Source organism: Pleurodeles waltl, chromosome 9 (assembly GCF_031143425.1).
Source record: "Pleurodeles waltl isolate 20211129_DDA chromosome 9, aPleWal1.hap1.20221129, whole genome shotgun sequence".
In the NCBI taxonomy this organism is placed as follows: domain Eukaryota; kingdom Metazoa; phylum Chordata; class Amphibia; order Caudata; family Salamandridae; genus Pleurodeles; species Pleurodeles waltl.
The window spans coordinates 498,859,208-498,877,685 of NC_090448.1; the positions used below are offsets into that span (position 1 = coordinate 498,859,208).

Genomic DNA, 18,478 nt, shown 5'->3' on the forward strand with positions numbered 1-18,478 from the left:
AAAGGGGGGTGAGTGGTCAGCCATTCATGGCTCAGAGTAAGAGCTTCTGAAGCTCTGCGCCAACGGCCCTCGGCATGACAATTATCATGGTGCCTGGGATGCAGCGAACAGAATTCCCTGCAGCCAGAGACTTGTAGATAGGGTGCAGCACCAGAGGAGAGACTGGCTGGCCCGAAAGGCGACGAAGGGGTCTGTAGCCCTGGTTAGTGGACAGTGCTACAGTACCCAGGACTGAAGGGCGGGAAGGATGCCCCTTCAGCAGCAGCGGTGTTGGGGGGGAAGGGGGGGTGATGGCAGGCAAAGGTGTATACTGGGTGTTGGAACATGGGAGTTGGAGCTGAGAGGAGAGCCCCTTGAAAAATTGCACAGAAGTTTGCTGATTACCTGAAAGGGCTCTACAGGGTGCTCGCCATGGCCGATCTGGGGGGGGGGGGGGGGCGGCGAAATCTGGAAGACCTTATTGCTAGCCTTCTGACACGACCAACCCCCCCTCCCCCAGAATTGCCTTGCCACTTCTGACTAGAAACCAAACGCAGGGAGGCATTGCTCTTCCGAATCTCCGGTAGTAAAGGGCTGGGACCTTTCGGCCTAAAAGAAGCTGTCTTTGCAGGCGACAGGGCAGCTAGGAGTCTGGAACACTACCTATGGAGACTAATGGGAGGGGGGTTGCACCCCCCCATCCCATACTCGCTGTAGACTGTGGTGACAGTGTGGAAAGGGCTACATTGAAGTTGTAGTGGTGGTGGGGGGGGGGAGGCTGACGTTGGAAAACTCCCCCTGTGGACTCGGACCACCCGAGTAGGCTGAGAAATGTTGGGGGCTACAGGAAGTGGGACCTGCTGGGCATCTTTCAGCTAGGGGATTTCTGGAGGGAGGGAGCAGTGGTCCCATTTGCTGACCTGCAGACAGAATACAGGCTGATGGGCAGCCAGGTCTTACGGCATCAACAGATGAGGCATATTGTGGGTAACAGTGGGACTCTACAAGCCAACATAGGCGAGGAATCCCTGCTAGAATACAGTGTTGCGTCTCTCCCTCCCCCGATGAGCCACGCGGTGTTCCAGCTCTATTCTACCCTACTGAACAATAGTCTTCCACCGACAGACCCACTCAGTGAGAGGTGGGAGAGGGAGCTGGGCCGACTTGAGAACAATGACTGGAGGTGGCAATTAGGGCAGGGTTCAACTGATACAGCTAAAAATATTTCAAACGGCATATTTTACTCAGAACAGAAAGACTGTTCCGAATGGGGAGGGCAACCGACGACCTCCGTTTGCGAGACTGACGAGTAAGGGGCACCCTGATCCACACAATATGGGAATTCCCAGAGGTCAGGGTCTACTGGGAGCGATTAGGAAAGAGGCTGCCAGAGGTATTGGGCTATGGAGTGAAGCTCGCTCTTCAGCTGATATCCCTGGTTATCTGGGGGACCAATCTTTGGATAGGTACACCACGATTTTTAACAACCTGGCCTTTGGGAACTCAAACACTGGGGTGCAAGGACTGGTGCATGGTGGACGAGTGGTTGATTTCTCGTGCAAGGGGGTGCGCCCATGAATGCGAGAAGATCTAGGGTCCATAGATGGAAATGAGGGCAGAAACGCAGTAGAGTTCCAGGGGAGAGGCGAGACAAGTGGGAATAGTGTGACTGGCTCGGTCCTGGAAACGGCTCGGTGACCAACTGGAGGACCGGTGAGGTATCACAGCGAACAGTGGCGCAGTCCTAAAACAACGGGAAGTAATGTATGTCGGTGGATGCACGTTTGTCCACATGCATTCTGTACTGGGGGGGATGGTTTTGCTATCTCGAAAAAATGTAGGCACCCTTGCAAACCTGAGCTTGGTCAGGTGTCTCGATTAGGAGTGGGGTGGATTCGTCAGACTCTTCTACACTGTCTGCAGGTATTTATCGGCAGGTCAAAGGAAATGGCAGGGGCATGACATTTTGGTGCAATAATCACTAAAATAGGCACGTTATTTCCTATAAAAATGGGGAAGTCGCAACTGCTGTTAGTTTTCGCATGCGATAAATAATGACCCTCGGTATATCATTATTTGTCAGGTACGGTTAATAAGGAAGCACTCATAAGCGAGGCCTAAGTAAAAAAACAAAAACAAAAAAAACACAAATCAAATCAAAAAGGCAGGTTTGTTAAGGAGGTGAGCGGGAGGGTGGTAGTTAGTGAGCTCAGATCATAGCTCTTTGGTCACGGCCTAAGAGCTCACGCAACAGTCGCCTGACAGTAGCACAATCTATTGTAGGCAGACAATTTAAAATACACATTTTTTTCACTCTAGAGAATGGCTAAAATATAGCCCTTGTTTATTCTTTAGGAGATGAGTCTTCCTTCCGACAGAGTCCTATATTTTAATCACAGAATTAAAACCAATGTTGGAGGAGAAAACAGAGTGATGTCAACTTTAAACAATGAATTTTCTTTTACCGTTATGGTGCCACAAAATATCATTTTTGTCTGCCCCATTATTTGATGTATGTTGTAGGATATAGGTAGTTTGTTAGATTGTTGGGCCTCAATGCCTATTAAGCACCTTATCTTGCGTGACAAGAAGTCAGTGCTAAGGCTATGAGCCTTTACCACGACTCCATGCTTGGTCTGTGGGGTATTGCTGCTGCATAACAGAATCTTATGACACAGCCAAGCCATGGTCGATGAGAGATGAAGTAGTAGGACGTGATAAATAAGTCAATATTTATGGACAGCACAAAAAAAGAGCCAATAAATTAGGGCACACCTCTGAATCCATTTTATATTTTTGTCATCCTTGTGCCAGCTGCCTGTAGGCAATGATGGGATCCGATATCCTAGAGAATTGATACTGACAAGTGAAAGTGATGTGTGCAATTTGTTGGGGAATTATTTAGGTTCAGATCCTTGCCAAGACAACCCTAAAGTGAAAAGTTCACAACTGCCTAATGGGATAAAGGGATAGAATCTTTGAAGTTGCACAAAATGACAGCAGCAACCAAAGCTCTCCAACAGCTGCTCTAACAGAACATCAAACGTAATACTTTTGCTCGCCAAGGTAGAATTAAAGCATGCAGCCCCCAAAGGGTTCAAAAGAATAAAAGAGGCTGCTTAAAGGAGTATCTCGGCTTCTCAAACGGTTCTGAAAAATCTCAGGGTGGGAGGATAATGGAGTGATGACAGGCAATGCTTACCTCTGCGGCAGCTTTCAGTTTCATACTTATATAGAGATTGGAGTCATCTCGATCTCCGACCTGCAGGGACAAACCAGTTTGTTGTCAGAGATGTCACTACACCAAACGTAACAAATTCATCTTTTAACACTAGACTTGAAAGCTCTCTTTCGGTACAGTCTATTTGTTGTAAATGTATCCTTTCCACGAACAACCATTGCAATTACAAACATTTTCTCTTTCCATTCCCGAACAGAGCACTAAGAACAACCATTGCCATCACCAATATTTTCCCTTTTCCTTCCTGAATATTTAACAGTTTTGTTTTATTTTTACTACACCCATATTCTTACCTTTTCATCATTGGTGTGTTACAAGAAACATACAAAAATGCCTATATATATATATATATAGATCAATAAATAAATCGAGGTACATAACAGGGACCCACAAATTGCCACGGGACATAAGAGAAGGGCTGAGCAGTCAGGAAGAACAGAGTTTTGTGGGTCAGTGTTAGGGACATTCAGTTTTAGGTCTGTCAGTACACATACATTATATGTTTTGCTAACTTTGCACAGAAATAAGGTAAAAGGGAAAACGACTATCAGAACGGTATTTAGCTTTCAATCATGGTTGCAAATTGGAGATATTAAGGTTTTAAGGCACTTGCTCCAGAGATACATGCATATTCAGCAGGCGTCAGGGTATAACACTGGTAAGATAACTCAAGTTGTAATGCCCAGGAGACCTACTCAGTCACATCCGTTTCACACATGCTAAAACAACATCTTAGGACACACTCTCTGTGATGTAAGGCAGTGCTCACAAATAAGGTCACCTTGTCTCATCCCATCAGTAGGGAAATGCTAACACTGCGGGTGTTCCATCACCAAATGCAATGTACTATTTTCCCTACTTACCACTGAGAAAAGCTAAACTCTGAAACAATTTACAACTTTTAGTTGGTTGTTAATCACCCTAATTGTAGAAGTCAGTGAGAGGCATCTGTTAACTAATTTTTCTTCTTCACTTGAAAATGTTTTTAGTTCTAGGGAAGCTGGTGGGAGATTACTGAATTTCTGAGAAGTGGGAATACAGTTAGGATAGCCTTAGTGGAAGCCCATGCATTACAGGCGCATCCGTATTTGAAGAGTAATGATAGTCTTGGGGTTCATTTTGAATTTGAAGCAAAGATGAGCGTAGCCGTTACATAGGAGACAAAAATCATTCTTTGAATTGTGCTTCTGCTGCACTTCAAGTTGAGCAATGTACACTCTAGGCCATGGGGTGTAAGAAATAATTGGATGTCACGGATTTGTGTAAATGTATCTGTAGCATAAACTGCCCCTTAGCTACAAGTAATAAGCCAGATATCTGCACAAGAGGTCATTTGAAAGAATCTTGTGCTTGGCTCATGTAGTTTAGCCTGCCTGCAGGTTAGAACACTGTACACAGAGGTAATGATTGTGTCTACTCTATACATCTGCGTCTGGCTTTGTAGTGCTTTCAGCACAACCGTGTGCTAGTGGAAACTGCCAGGAGTTTAGCTGTCGTATACACTGTAATTACTGGTTTGTTTTATTCTAGGTATCACATTTGTATGTGTTATAAATTTCCATTCCAGCTAAGAATGGAGGTCTGATGGCATCCACCAATTGTAATTATGTCAAGCCACAGTTCGGCACTCTACGCACGCTCTGTTATATAAACATTCCAATGTTTTTGTGGTTTATTTTTTAAATTGTTCGATTTTGCCATTTTCTTCTTTCTTATTAGTGGCCCTCTTTGACTAGCTCACTTTCATGTTAAGGGTGCCACACCTCTGAAACATGGCAACAGAATTAACACATCTAAGTCACAACTTTGTTTGTAAATCTGCATCGGCAGTTTTACACCATTGAGTGGGTGCAGATTTGTGAATTTTAAAATTCACGAATTTTTCCATGTCTACTAAAAAAAAAACGGTAATAGTTCCCAGTGTTCAGAGGGTACACCAGGAAATATTTTGTTAATTCCTACTTATGCCTATACAAAAGCCGTTCTCGTTCCCGATTGCATACAAAGAATCAGGGTGCATCCAAAAATGCTTTCTTGTAAATGGCTTTGTGCCTAGGGCCCTCCGAGCGAGTGGAAGGGGTTCGACACCGAGACAGCTGAAGGAAAATGAGTTACGACCATGGCTGCGTCCAGTGAGGCCTCTAATGATCAGGGATAGTAGCAATATATATATATATATATATATATATAATTTCCAGGTACTGTCATTTGCCATGGGGGGCCCCCTTTTTCTTTTTAACTAAACCATACTTCCCTTAAACATCTAATTATGTGAATAAAGCAAAAGGAGCATGTAGCTAGAATCCGCCTTTGGTTTTTCTGGCATATTTCTATATGTGAGGTAGTAGTGGGGAAGGAGAGCAATGAATCAGGGGATGGCAAAATAGCAGCCTCTAGATTGTCCATTTCCCTCTGCAACATGGGGGAGCATTCCCTCTACCCCAGAAGCTACATAAATGTTGAAAAAAAGATTCTGTGTAGTTACTTGTAACTTTAAAACATGTCGACTAGTAGGGCCACACTATGTTTTCAACCTTCAATTTGATAGGGTCTTAGAGTTGTTCGGCAAAGCACAGGAGAGAGGTTTCCTTCCTCCGTGAAGCCACACACACTGTAAGTTATGCATAATAATCACATGCTATTACTTTACATCACGGAGAACAATCACATAAAGCTAAATGATAACGATTCTAACCAAACGGATACTATGTGTGTGTATGTATATATTATATATATATATATATATACATATACATACACACACACACACACACACACACACACACACACATATATACACACACACACACACAAGGGGTAAATGTGTATCCCAATATTGTAATTTCAGTGAAAAAGCAAATGTACCTGCAAAATTGCCAGGCCTGGCCGGAAATCAGGTGATTGCTCCTTCAGTGATAAAACTTCCTTTTTAAGTCGCTCCCTCACCAGGCTGAAAAAAATAATTTACCATTTAAACCCCATGCTTGTTTTGAATTGTCACGTTTATTGTTAAGGTGTATATTCACGGCTAAAGATCACGACTTAGTACGGAGGTTAAGTACACATAGCATTTGTTGGTTTATATACTGCATAAACGACTTTCTTCACTCATCATTGCTTAAATCATTAGAAGTTAAAAATATCTCCAAGAGTTGGGGCTTGAGTAAATCTGCAAGATTATTAACCCATTCAAATGCTTGCAGTGTGTTTGCTAAATTGCTCACAACGCCACCCCAGACAAATATATTATATATATATATACATATACACACACACACACACACACACACACACTTATGGTACATACTTTATCAACTTCAAATTGACATCTTCAATGCTCAACCGACGTAAAAAGGGTTCTTTGCAAGGTGTGATGGCACCATCTTATTCCCAGTCCAACCGAACCTTGTAACAGTGACTCCAGTGGAGCCTGCCCATTCCATGATGTACCATACTGTTTCTTAGGGACTCTGTAGCCAGATTAGTAAATGCATATTAAAACAGAGTTTAGTAAAACATGTTTGTTTGCTTATGCAGATGCCTAAATGTTAGTCAAGTCAAATGCATTAGAAATTGAACTGATCTGGAGCAGTGCTGTAAAACTGCTTTTGGGCAGCACGGAACTGATTCCTTTTGATGTTTGTTTCTTTTTCCAATTGTGGCACCATAGTGCAACTTTTCTTGAAGTTGAAAGTGTTTTCTGAGCCCTGCACAACAGGGTACGCAACGTCACCATGTCTCCGATGACCCAACAGATCACCAAACCAACCAGGCAAACGTTGTTCATATAAAGTGTCTAAACTCAAATTAAAATCACGCACAACAATAAATTCCTATTCACGTCATTCAGATGGGCAAGGTAAATTGGCAATGCTAACTAAGCTGCTGTAGCGACCAAATAACCTCAGAAGTAGCACAGCAACAATCCATCAAACACTGTTTAACGAAAGTGCTTGATACTGAGACAAAGCCAACACCTTACTCACCAGGATAGAACAGGCAAAAGAAGTCAGCAATTAGAACTCTACTTCTATACCAACCAGAAAGTTCACACAAAGGAGTCATAGGAGGAGGAGGAGGCGGAGGCAACAGGAACCACCAGGGAGAATAATCAGATTGCACTCCCAATACCACCTTTGCCTCAAAAAGGACTAACCTCAATCAGAGAAAACCACAACAGCAGGAAACATCATCAACTCTAACCTTAACCTCCCCAAGGAAAAACTGTCACCAATAAGTCCTACAGTAAGTGCATTACTAGAACTAGGAAAGATGCTCGATCTAGACACTCTCCAAGCAACCCTCATTGCTCAGTTTCACCTCCAAATCATGGCAGGTCCACAAAGAAAATTGCCACAGTGGCTTCCACCATAACCACAACAAACCAATGACCACATTGAAAAAGAGGGTGGGGCGGACACAGATGTGAAACTCCACAAAACAGAAATCATAAGCCACGAAAAACAATATTGGAAAATGTGGAACGAGAATGAATAACTTAGTTTCAAACACTATTTGATATACAGGGAAAATATCAAGATAGGCAAGAGTTCATATAACCAGTCCAAATCCACCTTTTATGCACCCCACTAAAGAGATTTTCAGAATACTTACTCTGTTCTATACACCTGCATACACTTCACATGGCACAGAACATACTCACAATCTCTGCAACTATTTGAAAGACCACTTCATCAAATGAGCTACCCACCTCTTCGCAAAAGCAGGCAGTAATAGACCCAATTGAAAGCTTTGCTAAATCTTGCCAACTCATGAACTCAAACTACACTGTACCCTTTCAAACAAAAACAGAACCAAATGGGCTAATCAAATCCTTAAACATAGCAATATCACTTCCAGATCATTGCCCTTTGACAATATATAAACGCCTTCTTAAAGAAACCTCTCCTGCCATATCAGACACAGCAAACATGAACACATCATTATCCACTGAAGAGTTCCAGAACAACCTAAATTAAACCCATAGTAAAAAAAAAAAAAAGTGGAAAAGGAACAGCAGGTCCCAGCAAATGCAGATCAATTTCCAATGGACCATTCCTAAGGGGAAAAAAAATATGAGAAAACTGCCTTCTCAATGAGATCTGCGACTTCAATACACAAAACAAACTCTTTTTGACAGATAGCATTCAAACAAGAAAAATGGAATTAGCATTAATTGTCATCTGGGATGACCTGAAAAACATTGCAGGTTTGAAAGGGGACACAGTTTAATTTAATAGATTTATAAAGCACACAGCTACCCGAAGGCTTCCCAGCGCTGAAAGAGGACGAAGGCATCACAGGGAGAATTTATGCTGGAAAGAGTAGAGTCTTCAATTTACCTTGAAAAGAGAGTTCGGAATGTCCATTCGAAGGGACATGGGGAGGGAATTCTATAGATTCGCTGCTTTGAATGTGAAGGACCTACCTCCCCATCTTTTTTTTTTTTTTTTTTTAACACAGCAGGTGTTAACTCTAGTAGCAGGTAAGGATCTAAGGGATCTATGGGGGTGTAGGGTGTGATCATGCACTGGATAAAAGAAGGTACCCTATCATGAAGAGCTCTGTCTACCATACACAAAGCTTTAAAATGAATCCCTTACTGGACAGGAAGCCAATGGAGGGAGGCTAAGGCTGGTTTGGCCGATGCAGTTCTGGGGATAGCCATGAGTAGCCAGGCTGCCGCATTCTGCACTATCTGCAGTCTGCACCACTAAGCCTTGTCCTATCATCAGCATTCAACACAGAACACATCCAACTGCTGCTACAAGAACTAAATGAAATACAAATTTATTAAACTGTTCTTAAATGGATACAAATCAAACCTCTTTGATGATACCCAACTCAGTACATTTACACCATTCTGCTCGTCACCATTCGCTTCTGGGGCAGATGTCCCCCAAAGCTTAAAAATCATGTATTTCCTCTTTAATGTATAGCTACCCAACTCCTAAACTAGTCACCGCCTTCAAACTTAGCTGTTTGAACACAGCTGATGGTTCCCAGTTCATCCTGTAACTCACAAAAACACTGAAACGTATACACTCCAGCATGAACCAATGCCTACTGGCAATAGAACAGCAGAAGCTTAAGAACCCTCTTACACTTAATTCATCACTAACAAATCCTGTGCAGGCCATGGGAAGGACAATAGTATAGCTACTGGAAGCGTTAAACCAGAAAATATAAACACATCTGAAAATAAAGAGGTAGCATGGGGATGGGAAGGAACCAAGCCGGCTTTGTTTGAATACAAAAAAGCACCACGATAATGACACACAGCGTCATTAAAACAATGTAATAATACTGTTTTCCCTTTTCACACCTCATAACAGTGCCATTAATTGCATAGCAAAACACCTAATTCCTCTGACTTGGCAACAACACCCGATATACAACACCACTCCCATTTCGCTCCATCAGGCATTGAGCTCCCACACTATTAAAAACCAAAGGAAAACATACACAGATTGGAATCAACGCAAACCTTCAGAGCTGCAAGGATAAAGAGACACAAAAGCATACCGATGCTAGGTGCTCAGACAATGTACAGGGAGTGCAGAATTATTAGGCAAGTTGTATTTTTGAGGATTAATTTTATTATTGAACAACAACCATGTTCTCAATGAACCCAAAAAACTCATTAATATCAAAGCTGAATATTTTTGGAAGTAGTTTTTAGTTTGTTTTTAGTTTTAGCTATGTTAGGGGGATATCTGTGTGTGCAGGTGACTATTACTGTGCATAATTATTAGGCAACTTAACAAAAAACAAATATATACCCATTTCAATTATTTATTACCAGTGAAACCAATATAACATCTCAACATTCACAAATATACATTTCTGACATTCAAAAACAAAACAAAAACAAATCAGTGACCAATATAGCCACCTTTCTTTGCAAGGACACTCAAAAGCCTGCCATCCATGGATTCTGTCAGTGTTTTGATCTGTTCACCATCAACATTGCGTGCAGCAGCAACCACAGCCTCCCAGACACTGTTCAGAGAGGTGTACTGTTTTCCCTCCTTGTAAATCTCACATTTGATGATGGACCACAGATTCTCAATGGGGTTCAGATCAGGTGAACAAGGAGGCCATGTCATTAGATTTCCTTCTTTTATACCCTTTCTTGCCAGCCACGCTGTGGAGTACTTGGACGCGTGTGATGGAGCATTGTTCTGCATGAAAATCATGTTTTTCTTGAAGGATGCAGACTTCTTCCTGTACCACTGCTTGAAGAAGGTGTCTTCCAGGAACTGGCAGTAGGACTGGGAGTTGAGCTTGACTCCATCCTCAACCCGAAAAGGCCCCACAAGCTCATCTTTGATGATACCAGCCCAAACCAGTACTCCACCTCCACCTTGCTGGCGTCTGAGTCGGACTGGAGCTCTCTGCCCTTTACCAATCCAGCCACGGGCCCATCCATCTGGCCCATCAAGACTCACTCTCATTTCATCAGTCCATAAAACCTTAGAAAAATCAGTCTTGAGATATTTCTTGGCCCAGTCTTGACGTTTCAGCTTGTGTGTCTTGTTCAGTGGTGGTCGTCTTTCAGCCTTTCTTACCTTGGCCATGTCTCGGAGTATTGCACACCTTGTGCTTTTGGGCACTCCAGTGATGTTGCAGCTCTGAAATATGGCCAAACTGGTGGCAAGTGGCATCGTGGCAGCTGCACGCTTGACTTTTCTCAGTTCATGGGCAGTTATTTTGCGCCTTGGTTTTTCCACACGCTTCTTGCGACCCTGTTGACTATTTTGAATGAAACGCTTGATTGTTCGATGATCACGCTTCAGAAGCTTTGCAATTTTAAGAGTGCTGCATCCCTCTGCAAGATATCTCACTATTTTTGACTTTTCTGAGCCTGTCAAGTCCTTCTTTTGACCCATTTTGCCAAAGGAAAGGAAGTTGCCTAATAATTATGCACACCTGATATAGGGTGTTGATGTCATTAGACCACACCCCTTCTCATTACAGAGATGCACATCACCTAATATGCTTAATTGGTAGTAGGCTTTCGAGCCTATACAGCTTGGAGTAAGACAACATGCATAAAGAGGATGATGTGGTCAAAATACTCATTTGCCTAATAATTCTGCACTCCCTGTATTGTGACAGTGAGCCAAGAAAGTTGAAGCAAAGATAGCCCTTACACACAGGGTAATGACAATAAAGAGAAGCATTGTGCTGAAAAACAATCTAACAGCCCATTTTTCTATCCCCCTGAACACAATGGATGACTGAATGAAAATAAAATAAAATGTAATTTAGTAATTTCAAGCCGACCTTTAAAATGGAAAGAGTCATCCCATCCGACCTTACTCATACAGCTTCAAAAATGAAGGGTGCACAGCTCCTGCCATCTTAACACAGGCCTTTAAAACTACTACCACCTTAACAGACCGTAAAAGCAAACGTTCTAAATGTTGCAGTACAAGATAAGATCTAGGCAAGTCATAAAAAAACAAAGGTAGCAAATGGTTTCTCTTCAGTCTTATGCATTGGTGGCACTAACACAAAAACGTTTACTGAACTTTCTACATGTTTTTTTAGGTCTGGCTAAGAGACCCCTTTAACCATTGCTTAATTTGTAAATAAAAACGTGCCGGTGCTCAAAGCTCTACTTTGAAACACATGGCTGCTGCAATTAAATGTGCCAACACGGAATACTGAGGCAGCGTAATCCTGAAGCCATCTCCGACCTCTTCAATACATTTACTGCCCATTTGGCTCACTCTTGCAGCTTTCTCCCATTGTGACGCTTTTTCGTTTTTTTCTTCCTCCGTCTTTCCCATATGTGTCTTTTGCTCACAGTAAATAAGTGACGGCCCTCAAAAATAAGTGCACTTTTGGTCCTCTCACTTCATCAAAAGTCTGTTTGCGTGTCATTTACATTTAGCGTCCGTCCACTACAGGTTACATCAGGTGTCAATGCACTATAGCAACTGGCTCTCTTCACTCAGAGCAACAGAATTTTGCTCTTGCATTTGTGCACATCTATTTAAAAAGAAGTCCACTTCACTGCCAGAGCTAGTAGGACAACCTCCTTTCATTTCATGTTTCTTTTCACTTATTTTTCTGGAGAAGTCATTTTTTTTTTTGCAAAGATATAAAGCACACTTGTAGACAGCATAATTTTTACTTTTTAATATGTTTACACTTTTAATGGCTACTGCGTATTTGAAAAGAAAAAAGGAACCCATTAAAAAAAAAAATAAAAAAAAAAAAGTCAATGGTGTGCCATGGCAAGACATATTGGCATATAAGAAATGGGAGGGGAAAAGGTAATGCTTGCTAGAGTTTGAGCAGGTGCTAGTGTTGTTAAAAAGAACAAACAGTTTTTTGGTGGAAAAGTCAAATGGGAAAACAAACGCTACAGAACAAGATGGAGTTTTAGAAAATGTACATTATCCAGCAGACTGAAGAGGTGTGGAAACATCAGACCCCAGGCCTCAAACTAAAATCTCAACACCCCAGCTCATTTCTACAGTTTTTTTCCTGACAGCCTGGATGATCACGGTAGGTACTGAACAATGGGTCAGCCGTCATGACAGACTATTCTGAAAAGGCAGAAAATGTGGATGGTAGGTTCAAGTGGGCAGTGGTGGGATCAAAAGCATACATGTTTTGTAGCTGGAACATACAGGTGTTTTATCCTTATCATTTGTCATCACACTCACTCCGCAATGGCCTGGGCCACTGGAATTATGCTAATCTGCATCCATTGTGTTTTCCGCATAACGACCCTGTATTCTCTGTGCAGCCAGCTAGAAGCCAGGGCAGGGGAGGCAGGAAACTCCTGGAACTTCAGAGAACCCTTCTGAAAACTTGACCCAACGTCTATGAGCAGGGCACCAGGGTATAAAAATAGTGTCCGAGGCCCATCTTCATTTAACTACTGGACCTGCAGAAAGACTCTCGGAAGACTATGTGCTTCTGTGACCTACTGTGTACTCTGCCATACTGCTGTGGTACCCGGAAAGACTGCTTTGCTGACTGGCGCCTGCTTGAAACTTTCAGGGGCCAGCTCTGCTGTAGAGCCCTGCATCACCACCTGCACCCAGAACTTCAGAAGTGAGTCCAAGGGCTAGTTTAGCTGGTCTCCCGTTCTGAGCCACAGGGACAAACCAGGTTTGCACCATCTTAAACCTGCACCTAGACCCTGCCTCAGTGAGTCTTGAACACCCAAGAGGGCTCCATCCATTCAAAGACCCCTAGTTGTGGTGCTAAAGGTGCCCAGGTGGCCTTTTTCCAAAACTGAGGACTTGCTATTTTGAACCTCAAACTTTAAAACTTCAGAACTCTGGTTCTACTAATTAGATTTTAATGGTTTGGTTGTCAAAGAATTTATTAAAATGCTCTCTATTTTTCTAAATTAGTTTGGTATTTTATTGTGTTTTCACTGTAATGCAGTTTGAGAACTCCATAAATACTCAACACATTGCCTCTAAGTTTAGCCTGACTGCTTTTTGTACCACGCTACCCAGGGTTAGGCACAGGTTAATAGAGTGACTAAATGAGGTTCACCCTGCAAGAGATTGTGGCTGTTGCTTGACCAGGGCTCACACCGAGTCAATCAACAACACAATTTCTCAGTCATATTATTTCACAATTTGCCTTGCTTGCCACATAATTTAGTCAGCCAATCCAAAAAATTTAGTCCTTCCCTGACAAATAATACCAGTGGCCCAAATATAGTATATTCTAACAACAACTAAGCCCAACTGAAAGTCCCTAAACCTTTTTTTTTGACAGGAAATGCTGCAACAAATGCAATCCTCTAATCTCTCACTCGTTAAAGATGCTCCTCTGCAATGAATCCATCCCCCATTTCCGAAAGAAATATGCTGCAACTATTATAACTTATAGCACCTCGCTGTGCACTTCTCTTTGAAGTGGGAAAATATAAGGGGGGGAGAAGTCAGAATATCCAAGAAAGTTCCATGCAAGCAAAGATATGTACAGATAAATGTCTAGGGTCCCATTGGACATCAAGTTATTAAGATTTTAAGGTCTGGTGGAAACCGATTCTAAAACCTTGTTGATGTACGAACAGAGAAAAGACTATTCCACATCAAGATCTCAAACGAGGGGCTTCAACGTCAGCCCAGGTTGTCATTTTGGACTTTGCTTTTGATGTAGTGGCGAACAATCCCATAAAGTGCCTTATTTATTAGTAGGAGTACTTTGTATTTCTCCGGCTAATATGGAGGTTCATATCAGTGCAATATTGTTATTACTGCCAAGCAAAGGCAGGTGACAATTCTGTACCATCTGGGTGTCAAGTGGAGTAAATATCTAGGAGGAAGATAATATTTGTCAAATCTAGTACGATACAGGGCAAAGAATGCTGAAAAAATAAAACAAATAAAAAAATAAAATGGGGAAACAGATTCAGATAATACGAAAATATAGTCAAACATTTTGGAGTTACATTAAACTAGATAAAATCTACAAAGGCTATATTAATAATGCTCTCAATTAAATCACAGGTTTTTATTTTTTTATTTTAAAGCAGAGAAAACTTTCAACAACCAATATTGGCACTCAGGAAATGTCTATAGTCATGTTGTACGTTGAGGACATTCAATCACCAGTAATTTTGGACTTATTTTACATCAAAAGTTAATACTTTGATTTTAATCCTTGGTACATGAGGTTATAGTGTGGGTGTCAGACAGAAGCTAGAAGGCTTGGTTCGTTTTGAGCTTGGGGAATCAAGAGAACCTCAAGCTGAACCAGAGCTACCCATCTGGCTCAAGCTTAACTCAAACCTTCTGTGGCTTGTCAACATCTATCACATAATGGCACTTAATGGGACTAAGAAATTGGAAGAATATGATTTGACCCTCAAATACCCGCACAACTCACCGTCTACACCATGTACATGCTTTGTTTCCTCTACATCCACCTTACACAAACCCTGACCCTCACCCTGCCTGCATTAGTTTGGTCTTCCGCCATGTCACAGGCTGTACATCTTGCTCTGGGAAAATGTTGTTGAGTACTCACTCCCTATAGCCTCACCTAAGTTAGGGAGTCTCCATTTTCGAGAGGGTTGTGCCCAACAGTGGGCTGAGATGATTTCATCTAAGGATAAAAGCTGTAGTTCACAAATGAGGCTGAAAGGTGCCTAGGGTTGCTTGCAGGTCAACACCAAGGGCCTGTGGCCTCACAGTTGGGGGTTCAAATAACTTCTAGGATGTGGGACAGCACTAATTTAACACAGTCCTCCGCCCTTCCCCACCAACAGGGCAATGACACATAAAAGATAAAAACGATAGAAAGGAATGCAACAAAGAGGCACTCCCAGTCGTTGAAATGTGCTGGCTCAAACAAATCATGCATCAATTTGTGATCTCAAATCTACACAATCCTTCAACTAACTCTGCAAGTAAACATTATTAAACTGGCCAATAAAATCTTCCCCATTCTGTTATAAGTAAAGAAAACGACCCTCAAAAAGGTCGGAAGATGAGGCACCCACATTCATGAAGGAGGAAGTAATAAGATCAAAATAAGCAATTGGATAGTAAACGTTCTCAAACTGATTTGCATATGTTTTTACATGTAATATTTTGGTTTAACAGAAAAACATTCAATGTTCCCATAGATAAAGAAATTGATGTCCACAAAGTAGATAATTCACAGGCTAGCCAAAGTCAACTCTTTTTATAGGTTCAAAGTGAAAAACTGTGAAAAGTGCAAAAGCTGCTCGTGCTTTTCTTGACTGAAAGGTTAGAACAGGTACATGTGCACAGACAGATATAAGTGTATGCTTCTGGAGTTTTATCTTCGGTGGGAAGGTAGGTCCTTTGCACAACCGACAACGTAACAGGAATAAACACTTTAAAAGGATTAAAGACTTTGTTCAGCATTGTTTAGACAGAAGTGGCCTTTCAAATGTGTCTCAACTACGCAAGATCTCATGTTAGTTGGTGTCATTTCATAACAAACCCGAGGCCCAGCTTGCATTGTTGCCAAACATTTTCAAGGGCATACGACCTTTACATAGCTGGGAAGTTTTAGTATCAGCCCTGAATTGTTTACCTAATCTTTGCATCAGCAGACCTTGAGCACTGCAGAAGAGACAGGGGCAAAGATCTTCTGTCATTTGCTGAAATCAAGTGGGCTCTTCGCCAAACTGCACAAGAGAACAGAAAAAAAAAAAAAAAAAAAAAAAAAAAACACACACACACACCAGAGTAAATGTGGGCTGCTGCTTAACATCGACTGTATAGCCTCACTGAACATGTTTTAAATTGGAATGGTTACGCAATATGCCTCTCACATGTACAGTTCTTAAGCTATTTTAAATGTGGATTGGTTACATGGACTATCACCACAAACTTGGTGTCCCCCACAAGTGACTGTATTTTACTGTTGCGATGCTCCTTCGGAGAGGGTAGAGGCATCAATGAAAGTTGTGGTGTATGAAGTGAGGCCAAATTGGAAGTATTAATAGATGGTAAAATAATGCATAATGGATTGTGCTTCTGCTGTGTGAAAGACTAAGGAGAGGGTAGAGGAACATTTACATGGAGGTATGAGCAACTCACATACATGCTCCAGCCTCTCAATTAAAGCACAATTGTCATAATATAGTAAAATGGCAAAGTCTATTTCTGAGGAGCATTGTAGGAATAAGAAAACATTTTCTGCACGCTTATTGGGAGTCATGAAGTCCACCTAACTAAGTTATCATATGTACAAGATACAACAACATTTATTGAAGACGGCCGGGGAGCGTTTGTATCGCAGGACGGGGTAAAACACTCGATAGTATGTGTGGTCTGAATAGGCGGAATTCTGAATTGGAAAGCATCTGAGCCATTCCTTCCAACAATGCATTATGGCCTCCTCCAATAAGAGTGAATACAAATCTGGAGGCTGTGCTTAGTGTATGATTTTGAGTTTCCTGGGGGGATGAAAGATATTCCTTTTAAACATAAACGAGAAAGACTGATCCATATGATAGAAGGAAACTTCTAAACTAAGTGCTACAAAGTAGCCTTAGAGCAGCAGAATCCGATGGACAAGAAACCCACAATGCATAAAATCTAAGGACTTCACTTTGGACATCGAACTTAGCTGCGTGCGCTGCTTTGAGCGTTCAGAGAAAGCCCACTTTGGACAATAAAGCGGCACGGGCTTGGTGAACAAACCAGCGATCGGAGCTTACTTTCTGGACTATACATTACATTAAAAGGCATCCCGCACGACATGTGCTTAGCACGCTGAAGCAGGACTAACACAAGTCAGCAATTACACTATAATCACGGAAACAGTTCACAGTGAAATCGACATGGTGCTCCCAGAGTAGGCGCGCCATGTGAATAAAAAAACACGTGCGCGGTTATTACGCCGCATCCCAGTCTGCATAAATGAACAGTCGGCATTTTATAAATACGAAATTTCTGTATTAAGTATTCACATTTCTATTAATTCTTGCTCTACGGGTCCTCGGTATTCATGCACCATTGTATGGAGGAGCAACTGGCCCTCCTGCGCTCCAGCGGGAAGGAAGAGATATGTTAGCGAACATCAGGAAGCAAAAATAAAAAGGTAATGTGGGGGCCGGGGTCTTGCAGAGAGACGACGTAAAATACAATTAGAAAGTCATATGAGAAACTGATTTTCTAAAAATTAACAGACAGGGAACGCTGATAATATAGCCATTAATTCGCGGAAAAGAACCAGATAAAACTGTTATGAGCATCTATTCACAAACGCAATTATACAGTCGCACACATGGGCTGCAGCGAGTTGTGCAGCAGGACCAAAGTGTCTGCTGCTCAGTTAATACACCGTGTGCTGTCCCATGTGCAGTGCCTGCTACTACCCAGATGTGAGATGTTTTGTTATACTGAACTATAATCGCCAGTCAACCCTGCGCGCCCCACTTTCTGAAACGGGTGCGGCTACTCACGCAGAGACCGTCTTGCCGCTTAGCACCGCTGCTGTAGACATAGCTGGGTAGATGGTGTTAAAGAACACGGTAGCACCTCTGCTCCAAGGGTTACCGATAATGCAGCAATTCCTCCCTTCTGCACACTCTTAAAGTTTCAGAGATGAAGGTTGCACGCATGCGCAATGGCAAGTTAGCAAGGTAAAGTGTCTGCCCCCCTCGGCTGCCATGATAGCGTCAGGCGAAACATTGAATCAACTTCGCTAGCACAGTGGGGAAAGGGAGTCATTACTCTTCGCGCCTGACCGCAACATGGCCACTGTTGAATGCGTGTGCTAATATCCCGC

At 42.2% G+C, this 18,478-nt stretch overlaps 1 protein-coding gene across 2 annotated transcripts in view; it reads right to left on the reverse strand.

Moving 5' to 3' along the window:
- Window positions 1–18,314, reverse strand: part of MTHFD1 (methylenetetrahydrofolate dehydrogenase, cyclohydrolase and formyltetrahydrofolate synthetase 1) — a 293,116-nt gene extending 274,802 nt beyond the window's left edge. Inside the window, exons 1-4 of one of the 2 annotated variants that reach the window (XM_069207351.1) lie at window positions 18,153–18,311; window positions 16,274–16,367; window positions 6,086–6,170; window positions 3,182–3,241 (exon numbers count right to left, since the gene is read on the reverse strand). In XM_069207351.1, coding sequence (XP_069063452.1) covers window positions 3,182–3,205 — 24 coding nt within the window. In that variant the 5' untranslated portion in view covers window positions 3,206–3,241; window positions 6,086–6,170; window positions 16,274–16,367; window positions 18,153–18,311. Of the gene's footprint in view, window positions 1–3,181; window positions 3,242–6,085; window positions 6,171–16,273; window positions 16,368–18,152 lie in introns of both variants that reach the window. The other variant, XM_069207350.1, reaches the window with a different exon arrangement.
- Between the last annotated feature and the right edge of the window lie 164 nt (window positions 18,315–18,478).